Here is a 13,458-nt window from a genome sequence, read left to right on the forward strand (position 1 = left end):
AAAAAGACAAGACCAATTTAGGTACTGGCAAAAACAATGCATAAAATACTAAAATCCTAATGGACATAAACAGCTCATAATCACAGCCTGCTATAAGGACAAATTAATAAGATGATCTCCCCATCCTGCCTTCCATACATATTCTTTCTCCTTTAGGCTGCTTTCAATACTTACTTTAGCCTTATTTTACCTGTATTCAGAAACATGAAGGGGCACCTGGGTGGCTCAGTCAGTTAAGCGTCTGACTTCGGCTCAGGTCATGATCTTGCAGTTTGTGAGCTCGCGCCCCACGTCAAGCTCTGTGCTGACAGCTCAGAGCCTGGAGCCTGCGTTGGATTCTGTGTGTCCCTCTATCTCTGCCCCTTCCTGGCTCATCCTCTGTCTCTCCCCCTCTCTCTCTCAAAAATAATTAAACATTAAAAAAAATTTTTAAAAAGAAACATGGAAGGGTATAAACAAGTCATAATTTAACATAGGCATGGAACCCAGTACATGGGAGAAATTGATCCCCTAAAACACTTAGTGTGTTCTCTTAGTTCTCTAGTGGGTTCCCATTGCACAGAGTCCATAACGTCAAAACTACTTTCACAAATACATGTTATATTGTTTGCCTTTTTTCCCTGTGTTGACTTTGATACTAATGGGGCAAACCAATTAGGCAAAATTACTGGTGCCTCAGTATGAATTAAGGCAATGGCACAAACTCAACTAACAGTCATGTCTTCACTGCACACATTCACACACACACACAAACACACACACACACAGTTTCACTTAAAAAGACAAATGATGAAACAGTAAGAATTATTAATTTTTTAAAATCTCAACCATGGAATACTTGGCTCTTTAATATTCTGTACAATGAAATGGAAAGTATATATAAAACACTCTGTGTCCACACTGAAGCGATGATAGTCTGGAGGAAAAGAACGTGTGTAGCTACAAGTTGAAACTAGCCTCTTTTTCATTGGACATAATTTTTACTTGGGAGACTGACAAAGTATGTTATTAACACTTGGAGATCTGGCAAGCACCTTCCAAAAATGAAGTGAGTATGTTGTTTCAAGAAAAGCAATCGGCAATACTTATTGCCAATGATAAAACTTCAGCTTTCAAGTGAAAAGTAGAATTCTGGAAAAATTTTCCCACTATGCTGAGCTTGACAAAATCTCAAAACTCAAAAGCTTTTCTAATGGGTTTGACGGGAATTAATTAGTGAATGTGACTGGATGTGTGTGTGACACTTGGAAGATATGCAACAACTCGGCCAGCCAGTTTTTTCAAATGACCAACATGATGCCACAAAATCACATATTGGTAAAAGAGCCACTCAAAGTACAAAACAAAAAGAAAACAAAACAAAAAACCCACTGGATTTTAATATAACAGGTGACAAAAAGATTATTGATGTGGCTTCAGATTCCACATTGCAGCTAAGGTTTAAGAAACTACCACCTGTCCAGTTCTGATATACTATCAAAAGAATACAAAAAAGGCATCTGAAAGGCTATTAAATTTTCAATCCTCCCTTTTCCAAATCCACGTCTATGTGAGGCCAGGTTTTCTTCATAGGCTTTGACCAAAACAGCACAACAACAAATTTAACATAGAAGCAGATATGAGAATCCAGCTGCCCTATATGAAGCCAGACTTTATTTTATTTTATTTTTTTTTAATTTTTTTTCAACGTTTTTTATTTATTTTTGGGACAGAGAGAGACAGAGCATGAACGGGGGAGGGGCAGAGAGAGAGGGAGACACAGAATCGGAAACAGGCTCCAGGCTCCGAGCCATCAGCCCAGAGCCCGACGCGGGGCTCGAACTCACGGACCGCGAGATCGTGACCTGGCTGAAGTCGGACGCTTAACCGACTGCGCCACCCAGGCGCCCCTGAAGCCAGACTTTAAAGATATAAATGTAAAACAATGCTATTATCCTCCCTACATTTTTTTTTGTTCCAGAAAATATAGTTACTTCATTTATTTCCCTAAAAATATGTCATGTTCATACATAATAAAATATTATATAAAATTATATATTAAAATATAGATTTTTTTAATTTTAATTTTTATTTTTTTTAACGTTTTATTTATTTTTGAGACAGGGAGAGACAGAGCATGAAGGGGGGAGGGTCAGAGAGAGGGAGACACAGAATCTGAAACAGGCTTCAGGCTCTGAGCTGTCAGCACAGAGCCCGACGCCGGACCGCGAGATCACGACCTGAGCTGAAGTCGGCCGCTTAACCGACTGAGCCACCCAGGCGCCCCTAGTTTTATTTTTAATTCTAATAGCATAACTATTGGTAAATTTAGCCCACATTAACAAAAGCTCTTTGGAGTTTTCAGTCATGTTTAAGAGTGTAAAGTGTCATAAAACCAAAAATATTGAGAACTGTTGTGCTACAGCAACAATTAATAGAAAATTCTGAAAATCCAAAATAACCAATTCTGGTCCATGGATAATTAATCCATTTGTTTGCTGTTAATCTACCACGTAACTTAAACCTTGCCTACCAGATAAATGAATTAAAGAATTTGTAAATAAAATTTAAATTCTCTTTGGTATGAAAACTTCAAGAGATGAATCCAAATTCTCCTTCATTATTTGCATACACATTCAAGGAAAGCAAATCAGCACACTACTGGTTACACATCACATTTGATTTACTCTTCTGTCCTCTTCCTCAAAAACATGATTAGTTATTTAAATGTGGATCACAAGCATTCTCAGGCTAGATTCCCTACACTTATTTAATATCCTAAAGTTATTTACTATAAAGGACTTTGCTTTTTCATATTAAGCCCAGCCATGTGGAAGGAGGATTGTATAGGACTACCTTTAAAAACTGAGGCCAAAATGTCTCTAAACATTATCTGAGGTGGTAAAATGCTCACATTGATTTCCAAGTGTGGGCCACTCCATCGTAAATGGGGGACCAGAGGGCTGGAAACTTAACATTTTGAATATTATCTTTTTTTGTTAATTTTACAACTGGAGGAGGTCAATTGAATTTAGTCTTTAATAAGGAGCCTAAAAATAAAAAATAAAAATTAGGAGCCTAAACTCATAGAAAAGAAAAACAAAACAAAACAAAACAAACTTGGCCTCCCTAAAAGCAGGGAAGCTTTTAATAATATAAAATATTAAAAATCAGCAAAAGCATACGGTTGATGTAGAATTATATTCCTGAGCCAAAGTAAAATAATTTAGCCACATATTTATCATCTTACCTGCCAGTGGTATCTGATGGCCATTGAGGGCCAGACACATTTTCCCATCTGGGGCTTTCACAAAACCTTCACGACACAAACACTGAGTAGATCCAAACCTCTCTTTGCAAATATGTTCACAGCCTCCATTTTGGTGTAAGCAGGGATCTGATCCTTGTGGGGAAAAGAGGTACATTCACAGATGGGCTTGGAGATGAAAAGAGTGCCATTGATACAAATCACATTGTACAGCTTTTGGGAAGAGAAACTTAGTGTATCTAAATGGAGCCTATATCAAGAGCTATTTCAGAAGAGCTCCTAAAGGAGCCAGTTCTAAGATAAGCTCAGAATGTTATTACCTTATGAGTATTTATTGAGTATAGCCAGTGCTTTTGTTCAAGAAGCTCTTTAGGCAGATGTGATCCTTATTTCCTGACTCATAATCTAGTCAAACTGACAAAGGGCAATTCAGAAGGAAGTTACATAGGACACTGGATAATGCTCACTCACTGGCACTCTCACGGGGTGGGGAAAGGCCCCAGTATAGATAGAAGCTTCCATTGCAGGTGTCTAAATTGCACCCCCAAACCCTGACCTCCCTTTCAGTGCCTTTAACCCAAGCATCCTTGAAAAGGAACATTTAATAAAAGCTGGCCAGGAGAGGTAAAGATGAGACTGGAGAGATAAAGCCCAAATTCAGTACCAGATTGTCTTAGTTTAAATCCAATCCACATCTTATGGAATCTTTTTTTTTTTTTTTTTTTTTTTTTTTTTTTTTTAATTTTTGAGAGCGAGAAAGAGCACAAACAGGGGAGGGGCAGAGAGAGAGGCAGACATGAAACCCGAAGCAGGATCCAGGCTCTGAGCTGACAGCAGTGAGCCTGATGCAGGGCTCGAACCCACAAACTGTGAGATCATGACCTGAGCTAAAGTCAGACACTCAACCAACTGAGCAACCCAGGTGCTTCCACATCTTACAAAATTTTAACATCTACCCGAATTAGTGAGAATCCCCCTCCTCTTCTCCCATCAAACAATTAAAATAGTTGCAGATTCCAGCCAAAGAAAGACTGTGTAACATGTCCAGTGTACCTGGTTTTGCCAATGGATGAACTACAACCAGTGATGAAGGCTTCAGCATGCTGCCTCGGAGACGTACCCTATTTTTGCCAGTCCTCTTGTTCACCCTTATTACCGATGGCATAGTCCAATCAGAGAACCACACGTGATCCTCAAACACAGCTATAGCAAAAGGGTGACCTGGAAGCAGTTTAAATCCATTACATACATCTTGTCTCTGCCATGATTATTTTTAAAAGGACAAGGCTTACAACATACACAACTCCTACACCAAATCATTCCTTTAATATAGCTGCTAAGCAAGATACACGCCACTACTACACCTGCATCAAGAAGAACCCACATGATGAGCAAACATCATCTTACAATGCGAGCCCAGCGCTAGGAAGTCCTAGCATTGTTGCACACCATATGGGGAGTGGGAGAATGTGGGTTGATTGACAGAATATCAAGAAAAAGACCAGGATGGGACTGTTTCCATGTTTGGTGATTCTGACACTACAGACTAAGCTTCAGAAAGTGATTTTTAACCTCTCTTTGCATTGGGTTCCTTGTCTTTTGAATGGCAGCAATAAGTACTAAAGTCATAGGTTGTTGCAACGATCTTTAACAATTTGAGGTAATTGAATAGCTGTCTCCTTAAATTCCCATTTCCAACAACACATTTTGCTGCATTGGACCCTTACCTCCTTTCCTATATCTCTTGTTATGCCATATTAGTCCAATGACCTGTGCTCTTAGTCTCTTTCTTCCTGCCTTCTCTTGAAATTTGTCTGTCAATTATCCCTTTCTTTACATCATTACTCTCTTCACTCTACTAGCTTCCTTCCCTTAGCCGATTAATATCCTCATCTCCTTGGCCCCTCTAGCATCTTTTTGTCTTTTTCTTTCCCTTCTTAGCCAAAGTTTTTAAAAGTCATTTATTATCTACTACCTCCATTTTCATGGCTCCTATCAACCCCTAAGTGGGTTCCCTGACCCCACCTCAATTAAACCACCTCGCCATGCTCCTGGAACTGATAAGATATTCAAGTATTTATAGTAAGCAAAGAAACGTTGTAATACACTATCTCAAGTGGTTAGAGGCTAAGCTAGGGAGCCCCAAATTGGGAAGCTTTAATCATGTCCAGTCACATTTTCTGGGACAATTTTTGTTTGTTTTTGTTTTTGTTTTGTTTTGTTTTGTTTTGTTTTTGCAAATAAGCAATGGATGTAATGGATTAGAATAAATGTCTCCCTCTTCTGGCAGCAGACTCAAATGACTTGTCCTGGTGACCACGAGTCTCCATCCATCATTATTGACCAGGGCCTTTAAGATGTATTTTAGTTTCTAGTTCTTCATCCCCAATTAAAGCTATAAGTCCATCAAGGAAATTCTTTTATATAGCTATAAGGTTTCTTTGTTATGGTAAAAAACATCTAACATAAAATATATCATCTTAACCTAAGTGCACATTTCAGTAGTGTTACGTACATTCACTTTGCTGTGCAGCTGATTTCCAGAACTTTTTTATCTTGCAAAACTGAAACTCTATATCCATTAAACAACAACTTCCCATTTCCCACTCTCCTTAGTCCCTGGCAAAACACCATTCTACTTTCTCCTTCTATGAATGTGACTATTCTAGAGACCTCAAATTGATACAATCATACAGTATTTGTCTTTTGTGACTGGCTTATTTCACTCACCATAATGTCCCCAGGGTTCATACATGTAGCATGTGTCAGAATTAGCTATGTTTTCTTAATCTTTTTGAAAAAATTTATTTTTCTTAATTTTAATATTGAAATATAGTTGATGAGAATTAGCTATGGTTTTTTTGAACAAATACCTCACACTAGACATAGTCCTCTTTATTTTTTAAAAAAGTTTATTTATTTATTTTGAGAGAGAGTATGTGCAGGGGAGGGGTAGAGAAAGAGGGAGAATCTCAAGAAGGCTCCACTGTCAGCACAGAGCCCAACGTGGGGCTTGAACTTATGAAACTGTGAGATCACCACCAGAGCTGAATTCAAGAGTTGGATGCTCAACCGACTGAGCCACCCAGACTCCCCTTCCTTATTTAATAGAAGAGCCACAGTTGAATGTTAAATTCAGAACGAATTCCTTCAATCTTTACATTAAATATACTGAGCTAGCAGCTGAGAAGTTACCACTTATATACCAGTAGATGGCACTGTAATGATGGAAATGGTCATTTAGATATTTATCAAATATTTGATAATAGCTTTTAATAAGAAGTTGTATAGTCATTAGATTACAGCAGCAACAGAAATCATTCACAAAATATCTGTTATGCGTTTGGTTTAGCATATGGTATCTTTACATTCTGGATAGGAATTTTCAAATTCCTTTATACTTTCATATAGCAAAGCTATAATTTCCCATTTATTTGGGTGATGTATTTTTTAAATAATATACGCCCCCCCCCAACTAGACTCTATGACTTCACAGGAACCATATTCGTTTTACTCTCTACCGTATGTCCACTTCCATCAAATGATTCAATAAATATCTGTTAACTGCATGGATAAATAGTTTATGGTCATACATAAGTTTTTAACTTCTTGTAAAGTGTACCTTTAATTTTTAAAGAATCTTGTAAGTATATAAAATGTTCAACTATACTTATCATGATCTGTTTACTGTATAATACGAATCTAGAAATTCATTTCCTCTAAATCAAAAAGAATGGACAAAACAATACCTTATACAGATTATTAGTTAGATTCTTCATAAAAGAGACCATATTTTTGCATCTTCTCAACCGACCAGTTTCCAAATCTCCAAAGAATATTCAGTATCTCCCTGGCTCTCATTTTAATATTCAGTCTATTACCAAATCCTCTCAGGTTTTCATTCACAATGATTTTTTAAATACTCTAGTCCTCCACTCCACTTTGACATGGCAATGTTCTATCCGAGGCTTTCATCAGCTCTTGACTGGACAACTGTTGTAGCCTCCTGACTAATTTCCTTCCCTCGGATTTCAGTCCAACCCTAATGCTGTTCCTTAAGTGGTTATGCTGAGGTACCAGTCTTATCATATACACTTGCTGCTTAAGAACATGCAATGGCTCCTGGTACATTCAGTATTTCTCTTTCAACATTTAGCATAGACTACAGCATTTTAAATATATTTATGAATATATACAACACTCCATGCAAAATCTGGAAACTATATTTATCCTTTGCATATAAATGTTTATTCATTAATGTCTAAAGGTGATACTATCACAGTTGTACAAATGACATTGTCTAAAACATAAGAAATGACAACAAACCAAGTTCTTATTCTTAAGAGATCTTAAAATTTTTAATATTTTCCTTCTGATTTGGGGAAATCTTGGCAAAGGGAAATGATTATACGTCACTACGTTTTATCCAGTATTCCAATATGAAGGTAATCTTTGTAGCTCAGGAATCTCCCAATAAGTCTGTCAGTCTGTCTCCATGCCTTTTTTATCATATGGCTGAAGGAGGAGGGCACCTAGGGGTGAGTGTGTGTGTAAACATATTTTGTGGGGTTTGTTTGTTTTTATTTGAGAGAGAGAGAGAGTGAGAGAGAGAGAGAGAGAGAGCAGGGGAGAGAAGAAGGAGAAAGAGAATCTTAAGCAGGCTCAACTTAGATTGGAGCCCAACGCAGGGCTCCATCTCACGGCCCTGGGATCACGGCCTGAGCCAAAATCAAGAGTCAGACACTCAACGGACTGAGCCACCCAGGCACCCCAAACCCATTTTGTATTTCACACTCATTAACACTCATCAACACTCGTTAACACTCAGGCCAAGATTAAGAAATCACCCATCCCAAAACCTCACCTACATCGTTCTGGGCAAGTCTTTGGCGTTTTGAACCATCCAGATTGGCCATTTCGATCACAGACTGCTTGGCATCACACCAATACAATTTGTCAGTTAAGTAATCAATCGTTATTCCACTGGGCCAGACCAGATCAGAACTAGCTATAACCCGTCGGCCAATGCCTTGAAGGGAAGAACTTTCAATTCGTGGATTAATCCCCATATCAGTCCAGAATAATCGCCTTTAATCAAGAAAGCATACAACAAATAAAATTTGCATGAAAAAAAATCTTTCATTCTTTCATCACTGAAAATGTCAACGTAAATCATTTTAAATAGAATAAGCTGAAGTGGTACACTAAGGAACATAGAGAGAATAGCAGTGAACATTAGACAAATAATTCTCAATAGCAAAAATTATCTTTCCATGTAGAGCATCTTGGACAGGAAATGCTGAATTAAGGTTTAGGTCATTGGATAAAGAAGAAATTATTAGTTTGAAAAATTTTACTATATTACTAATTGAAAGTGTGTTCAAGAGCATATTCTTAAATTAGTGTTTCATGCTGCAAAAGGCAATAAATAAAACCTTGTTAGCCTGTCCCTCTGCCATGCATATATAAAACCATATATGTTAAATTACAACATAAAGGGAATAGCATATTTATCTGTTACCTAATTTTATACAATGTACTCAGTTAACTTGGTCAGTTTTAACTTCCATAAATCAGATGCTGAGGCACACTTTTTGTCATATGGCTCATTGCCTTTTATACTGGTTAGTTTGGAGATGGTTATAGTCCCACTTTTTTAATCATATGGCTGGCTCCAAATCAATTATCAATTATTGCCAGTATATTGTTTCCCATAGACCATTGTAAAACTTTCATTAGAAACAAAATAGGGTTAGTCTTTAATCCTTCTGTTTTAACAAGTAGAAAGGAATCCATTATTCTCCTTAATTCTCTAAACCTAAACCAACATCTGTCACCAATATGTTGCTAATTCACAATTAACAATATAGTCTTCTAATCTTTCAGAATTTCTATTTCCACATGTCTAAATCTAGGAATAACCTATCATTTGAACTCATGTTATAATTTTTCTAAATAGAATTCATAAGCCATGCAATCTAAATACTATCCTTCACTTGGGAAATCAATAATGTAGATTTTTAAAGAAAGTACTTAAATGGGCTTGTGTCTAATTGATTAATGAATTACAGCCCACTCCTTTTTTAAAAAAAAATTAAATTTGCTTAAAATGAAGGTTATCTTGGGGCGCCTGGGTGGCTCAGTCGGTTAAGCGTCCGACTTCGGCTCAGGTCATGATCTCGTGGTCTGTGGGTTCGAGTCCCGCGTCGGGCTCTGTGCTGACAGCTCAGAGCCTGGAGCCTGTTTCAGATTCTGTGTCTCCCTCTTTCTTTGACCCTCCCCTGTTCATGCTCTCTCTCTCTCTGTCTCAAAAATAAATAAACGTTAAAAAAAAAAAATGAAGGTTATCTGAATAATGAAGTTTGTATGTAAGAATAGAAAGTCAAAAGACATTAAAAGGATGAGGAAGTCATGCTAACTATATCATTTCTGAAAATTTGAACAAATTTCATGGATGTTCTTGATTTCTGGTTCCACTGAACACCTGAGGTCTTAAGACAAATTTTGGACATTGGTATATCAAACATGAACTGTCTTATGACTTCTGTGGGAAAGTGTCTTGTTTTTACAAATGCTTACTTGGCCATTGGATGGACAGCAATTCCTCGTGGCTGAGAGACCTCCTCCTTGATGATTATTTCACGATGCTTTCCATTTAAATCACTCCCTTCAATGAGAGATTTCCTAAAATGTATGTGATAAAAAGGAACTTGTTACATCAACTTTACTTTTTTTTTTTTTAAGTTTATTTGTTTATTTTGGGAGAAAGTGAGCGTGAGTGGGGAAGGGGCAGAGAGAGAAGGAGAGAGAGAATCAGAAGCAGGCTCCACATTGTCAGTGCAGAGCCCGACATGGGGGCTCAAATCCACAAACCACATGATCACAACCTGAGCCAAAATCAAGAGTCGGACGCTTAACCAACTGAGCCACTCAAGCACCCCTACATCAACTTTACTTTTTAAATAAAAATACTCCTTTTCTCTGTTACTTACTGAAATGCAAAAATAGGCATTCTAAACTACCTCCATCACATGTGCATGCACTCACATACACACACACACACACACACACACACACACACACACACACACAGGTCAGGACATACACCCATGAATTCTACTTTTCTTACACAGTCTTTTATTTTTTTTTTTTTATTTATTTTTTTAATTTTTTTTTCAACGTTTATTTATTTTTGGGACAGAGAGAGACAGAGCATGAACGGGGGAGGGGCAGAGAGAGAGGGAGACACAGAATTGGAAACAGGCTCCAGGCTCTGAGCCATCAGCCCAGAGCCCGACGCGGGGCTCGAACTCACGGACCGCGAGATCGTGACCTGGCTGAAGTCGGACGCTTAACCGACTGCGCCACCCAGGCGCCCCTTACACAGTCTTTTAAATAGCATCCCATTATTTATCCCACGCAATTAAAATACACGGTGAAAGGATAAGGTAAGAGGGACTGTGTCAGGAGGCTGGCAGGGACAAAGCCAGGGGTGTAAATACCACCAACCCCTTTTTTTCACAGCCTCCCAGCTCCTGCTGAACCCAATGAAAGCCAGAGGACAGGTCAGAGATCACAGGAAAGAGAGTAGGCCTCAAAGGGCCACAGAGACAGCCAGCACAAGGACAGCATGGAGAGAGTAATGTTGACTTAATTTTCTTCCATATGATTCTAAGACAAATGGGAGTACTGAAATATTATTTGGTATTCTTTACATTAAAAAAAATAATAACCCTTTGGAATCTGGCAGGGGAGAAAAATCCTTGTCTCCTCATTTTTCCATTTATTTTTTAAACAAACCTTTATTGTCAAATAAATACTGAGCACTTACTGTGTGTCAGGGATTGGCCTAAGCATTGGAGACAATAGTAAACAAAACCTTGTCTTTGTTCTCATAGAGCTTAGAGTTCAGCAGGAGAGGGAGAGAGAATTATAGTACTGAGAATGTAAAGAATGCAGTCACCAGACTCAGGGCAGACACCTTATTGCAGCACACTTTCACCCTGTGTACTAACCTGGGCTTCCCAGCAGCATCCAGGAGCAGGCAGGACCACAGGCAGAGGGGACAAGAAGAACCACCCTTCCCCACCACATGCTGTCTGCTCAGCCTTTTCCCTACTGCAAACTAGAAAAGTATAATTATCTTTAATTCATTCAACAAACATCTGGAAAGGCCTAGCTCTTGTTCTTGTGGACAATGTCTGCATGAAACAGGCCTACCCAGAAACACAGGGAAGAACTATTTTCTCTTCCTTGTTCTGCTAAACACGAAGGAGGTCTCTGTGTGGTTTATTCGAGCGCACTTTCTAGCCACTTGGTTGGGAAGGGGCTTCATATATTCCCCCTTGCAAGTTATGTGAAGGAGAGAGGCAAAGCTAAAACTGGCTCAGGGCATGTGCTGGTCAAGCACACTTTGCAAACTACCAACTCAAGACCCTGATAATCGGATGTGTACTCCAGGGACACTTTTAAAAGATAATTCTATTCCCAGATGAAGTGATTGTCAGAAAGGTACTGCTGGGTGGAAGGTATTTTTGAACTCAATGTGTCAAATTCACTCAATCACAACCGTCACTGAGCCTGTCCCTTGGTGGGAGGGAAGGAATTCTGAGGCCACTTCCTTGTGACCAGGGGAGATAAAACTGTCAGTTCTGATCTCACTGGTACATCATCTCTAAATTCTTACTGTTTTGAGCAGGAGTGAAATGATGAGAATCAAGACGGACATAAGCTCCTGACCCTGGATCTGTCTTAGGCAGGTCTCCTGCAATTTACTTTCAAAGCTCCCCGAGGGGTTCGCCCAATAATGTACTTCTATTTGATTCAGCCAGAAAGCAAATCTCTAACTCTGGTGTTGGTAATGAGAAAGTAAAGACAAGCACGGACATTTGGGTGCAAAGGAGTTCGAGCATGACCCTTTATCTAGTGGAGCATCTCTCTCTTTTTATCCATTATCTAATGGGTCTCAATGCCACTGGGATCCTCCAAAACCCACCCTATTTCCTGACAGGATTGTCCATCCAGAACCGTAGAAGAGCGATTTATACCTCATGGTAGTTTTTTGTTTTTTGTTTTTGTTTTTTTTACCTCAGAAGAAAGAGCAAACATGTTATTTTTACCTTCCTGATGCATTTTTTACTGGGCATTTGACTTCAAGAATCAGGATTCCTTAATGCTAAATAATAGCATTACCAGTGGAATGATCAATTAGCTTCCTGCCTATGTTTAGATGATAATTTGAATCTGTCTTTTCCTAAGCCAATATAAACTGTAAGCATCCACTCTGGTTCTTTTAATTGGTTAGAAGTTCCCATATAATCTAATATCATGAACTTGGAATCTCAGTTATTTGAATCCAATTTCTAGCTAATATCAAGGTTTTCAAACTATAAACCTCTCATTTCCAGACAAATTAAAGGTTTTCTTGTAACAGCTGCCGTTAGAGGGAAGAGGACTTAGAAGGGCTTGTTATTACAGAACTCAATGAACTAGGAAATTTGAGGTCTGGATTCTCCAGGACACGGAGGTGTGTGACGATCTCCTGAAGGCATTGCCTTGTTGTAGGTACCACGGGGCTATTAATCAAACACTGTTAAAATTAAAGGTGCCATGCACATGTGGGAAATATGAGGAGACCCGGCATGCTCAGAGAGGCCAAGAGCGCCTGACATCTGCTGTCCTGATCAACGCTTACCCTTCTGAGAACAGCCGTGTACAAGCTCTGTTATTATGCACAGCTGACATTTTAAAACGTCCTTTCAAGTAGGTTCAACACAGAGGAGGCTGTTATTATGATTTTTATCATTACCACAACTGAAATGCCAGATCTACTTCTTGCTGGCCGCTTGCCATCGGGAAAGTTATTTTACCTCTTTAATTCTCAATGTTTTAATCTTTAAATTGGGGACAAGAAAACTTACTTTTTCAATAGTGTCATCGATATAAAGCTCCTAGCACAGTGTCTGATGCACTTTAGTGATTCAATAAATAAATATCCAAAATATAAAGAAAGAAACGTTTAAGCGAATGAATGAATGAATGAAAATATACTTGCCCTGGATATAAAAGTACCATATTATTGATAACTGTAAACCACACCATTCGTCTGGCTAATTTTTAGAACACCATTTGTTTCCCATGGATTATCTAAACCAAAGAAGATTTTCTGGAACATAGAAAACCTACCCCCAAGCATATAAGCCTGTTCCCTG

At 38.5% G+C, this 13,458-nt stretch overlaps 1 protein-coding gene across 7 annotated transcripts in view; it reads right to left on the reverse strand.

Moving 5' to 3' along the window:
- The window catches only part of EGF (epidermal growth factor), a 104,234-nt gene that overhangs the window by 28,750 nt on the left and 62,026 nt on the right, over positions 1-13,458 (reverse strand). For all 7 annotated transcript variants that reach the window (XM_086704403.1, XM_086704406.1, XM_086704400.1 and 4 more), the window contains exons 12-15: positions 9,827-9,931; positions 8,112-8,335; positions 4,301-4,468; positions 3,230-3,382 (exon numbers count right to left, since the gene is read on the reverse strand). In XM_086704403.1, coding sequence (XP_086560529.1) covers positions 3,230-3,382; positions 4,301-4,468; positions 8,112-8,335; positions 9,827-9,931 — 650 coding nt within the window. The remainder of the gene's footprint in view (positions 1-3,229; positions 3,383-4,300; positions 4,469-8,111; positions 8,336-9,826; positions 9,932-13,458) is intronic.

The sequence above is a fragment of the Puma concolor genome, chromosome B1 (genome assembly GCF_028749965.1).
Source record: "Puma concolor isolate L17-30 chromosome B1, mPumCon1.1.hap2, whole genome shotgun sequence".
NCBI lineage: Eukaryota > Metazoa > Chordata > Mammalia > Carnivora > Felidae > Puma > Puma concolor.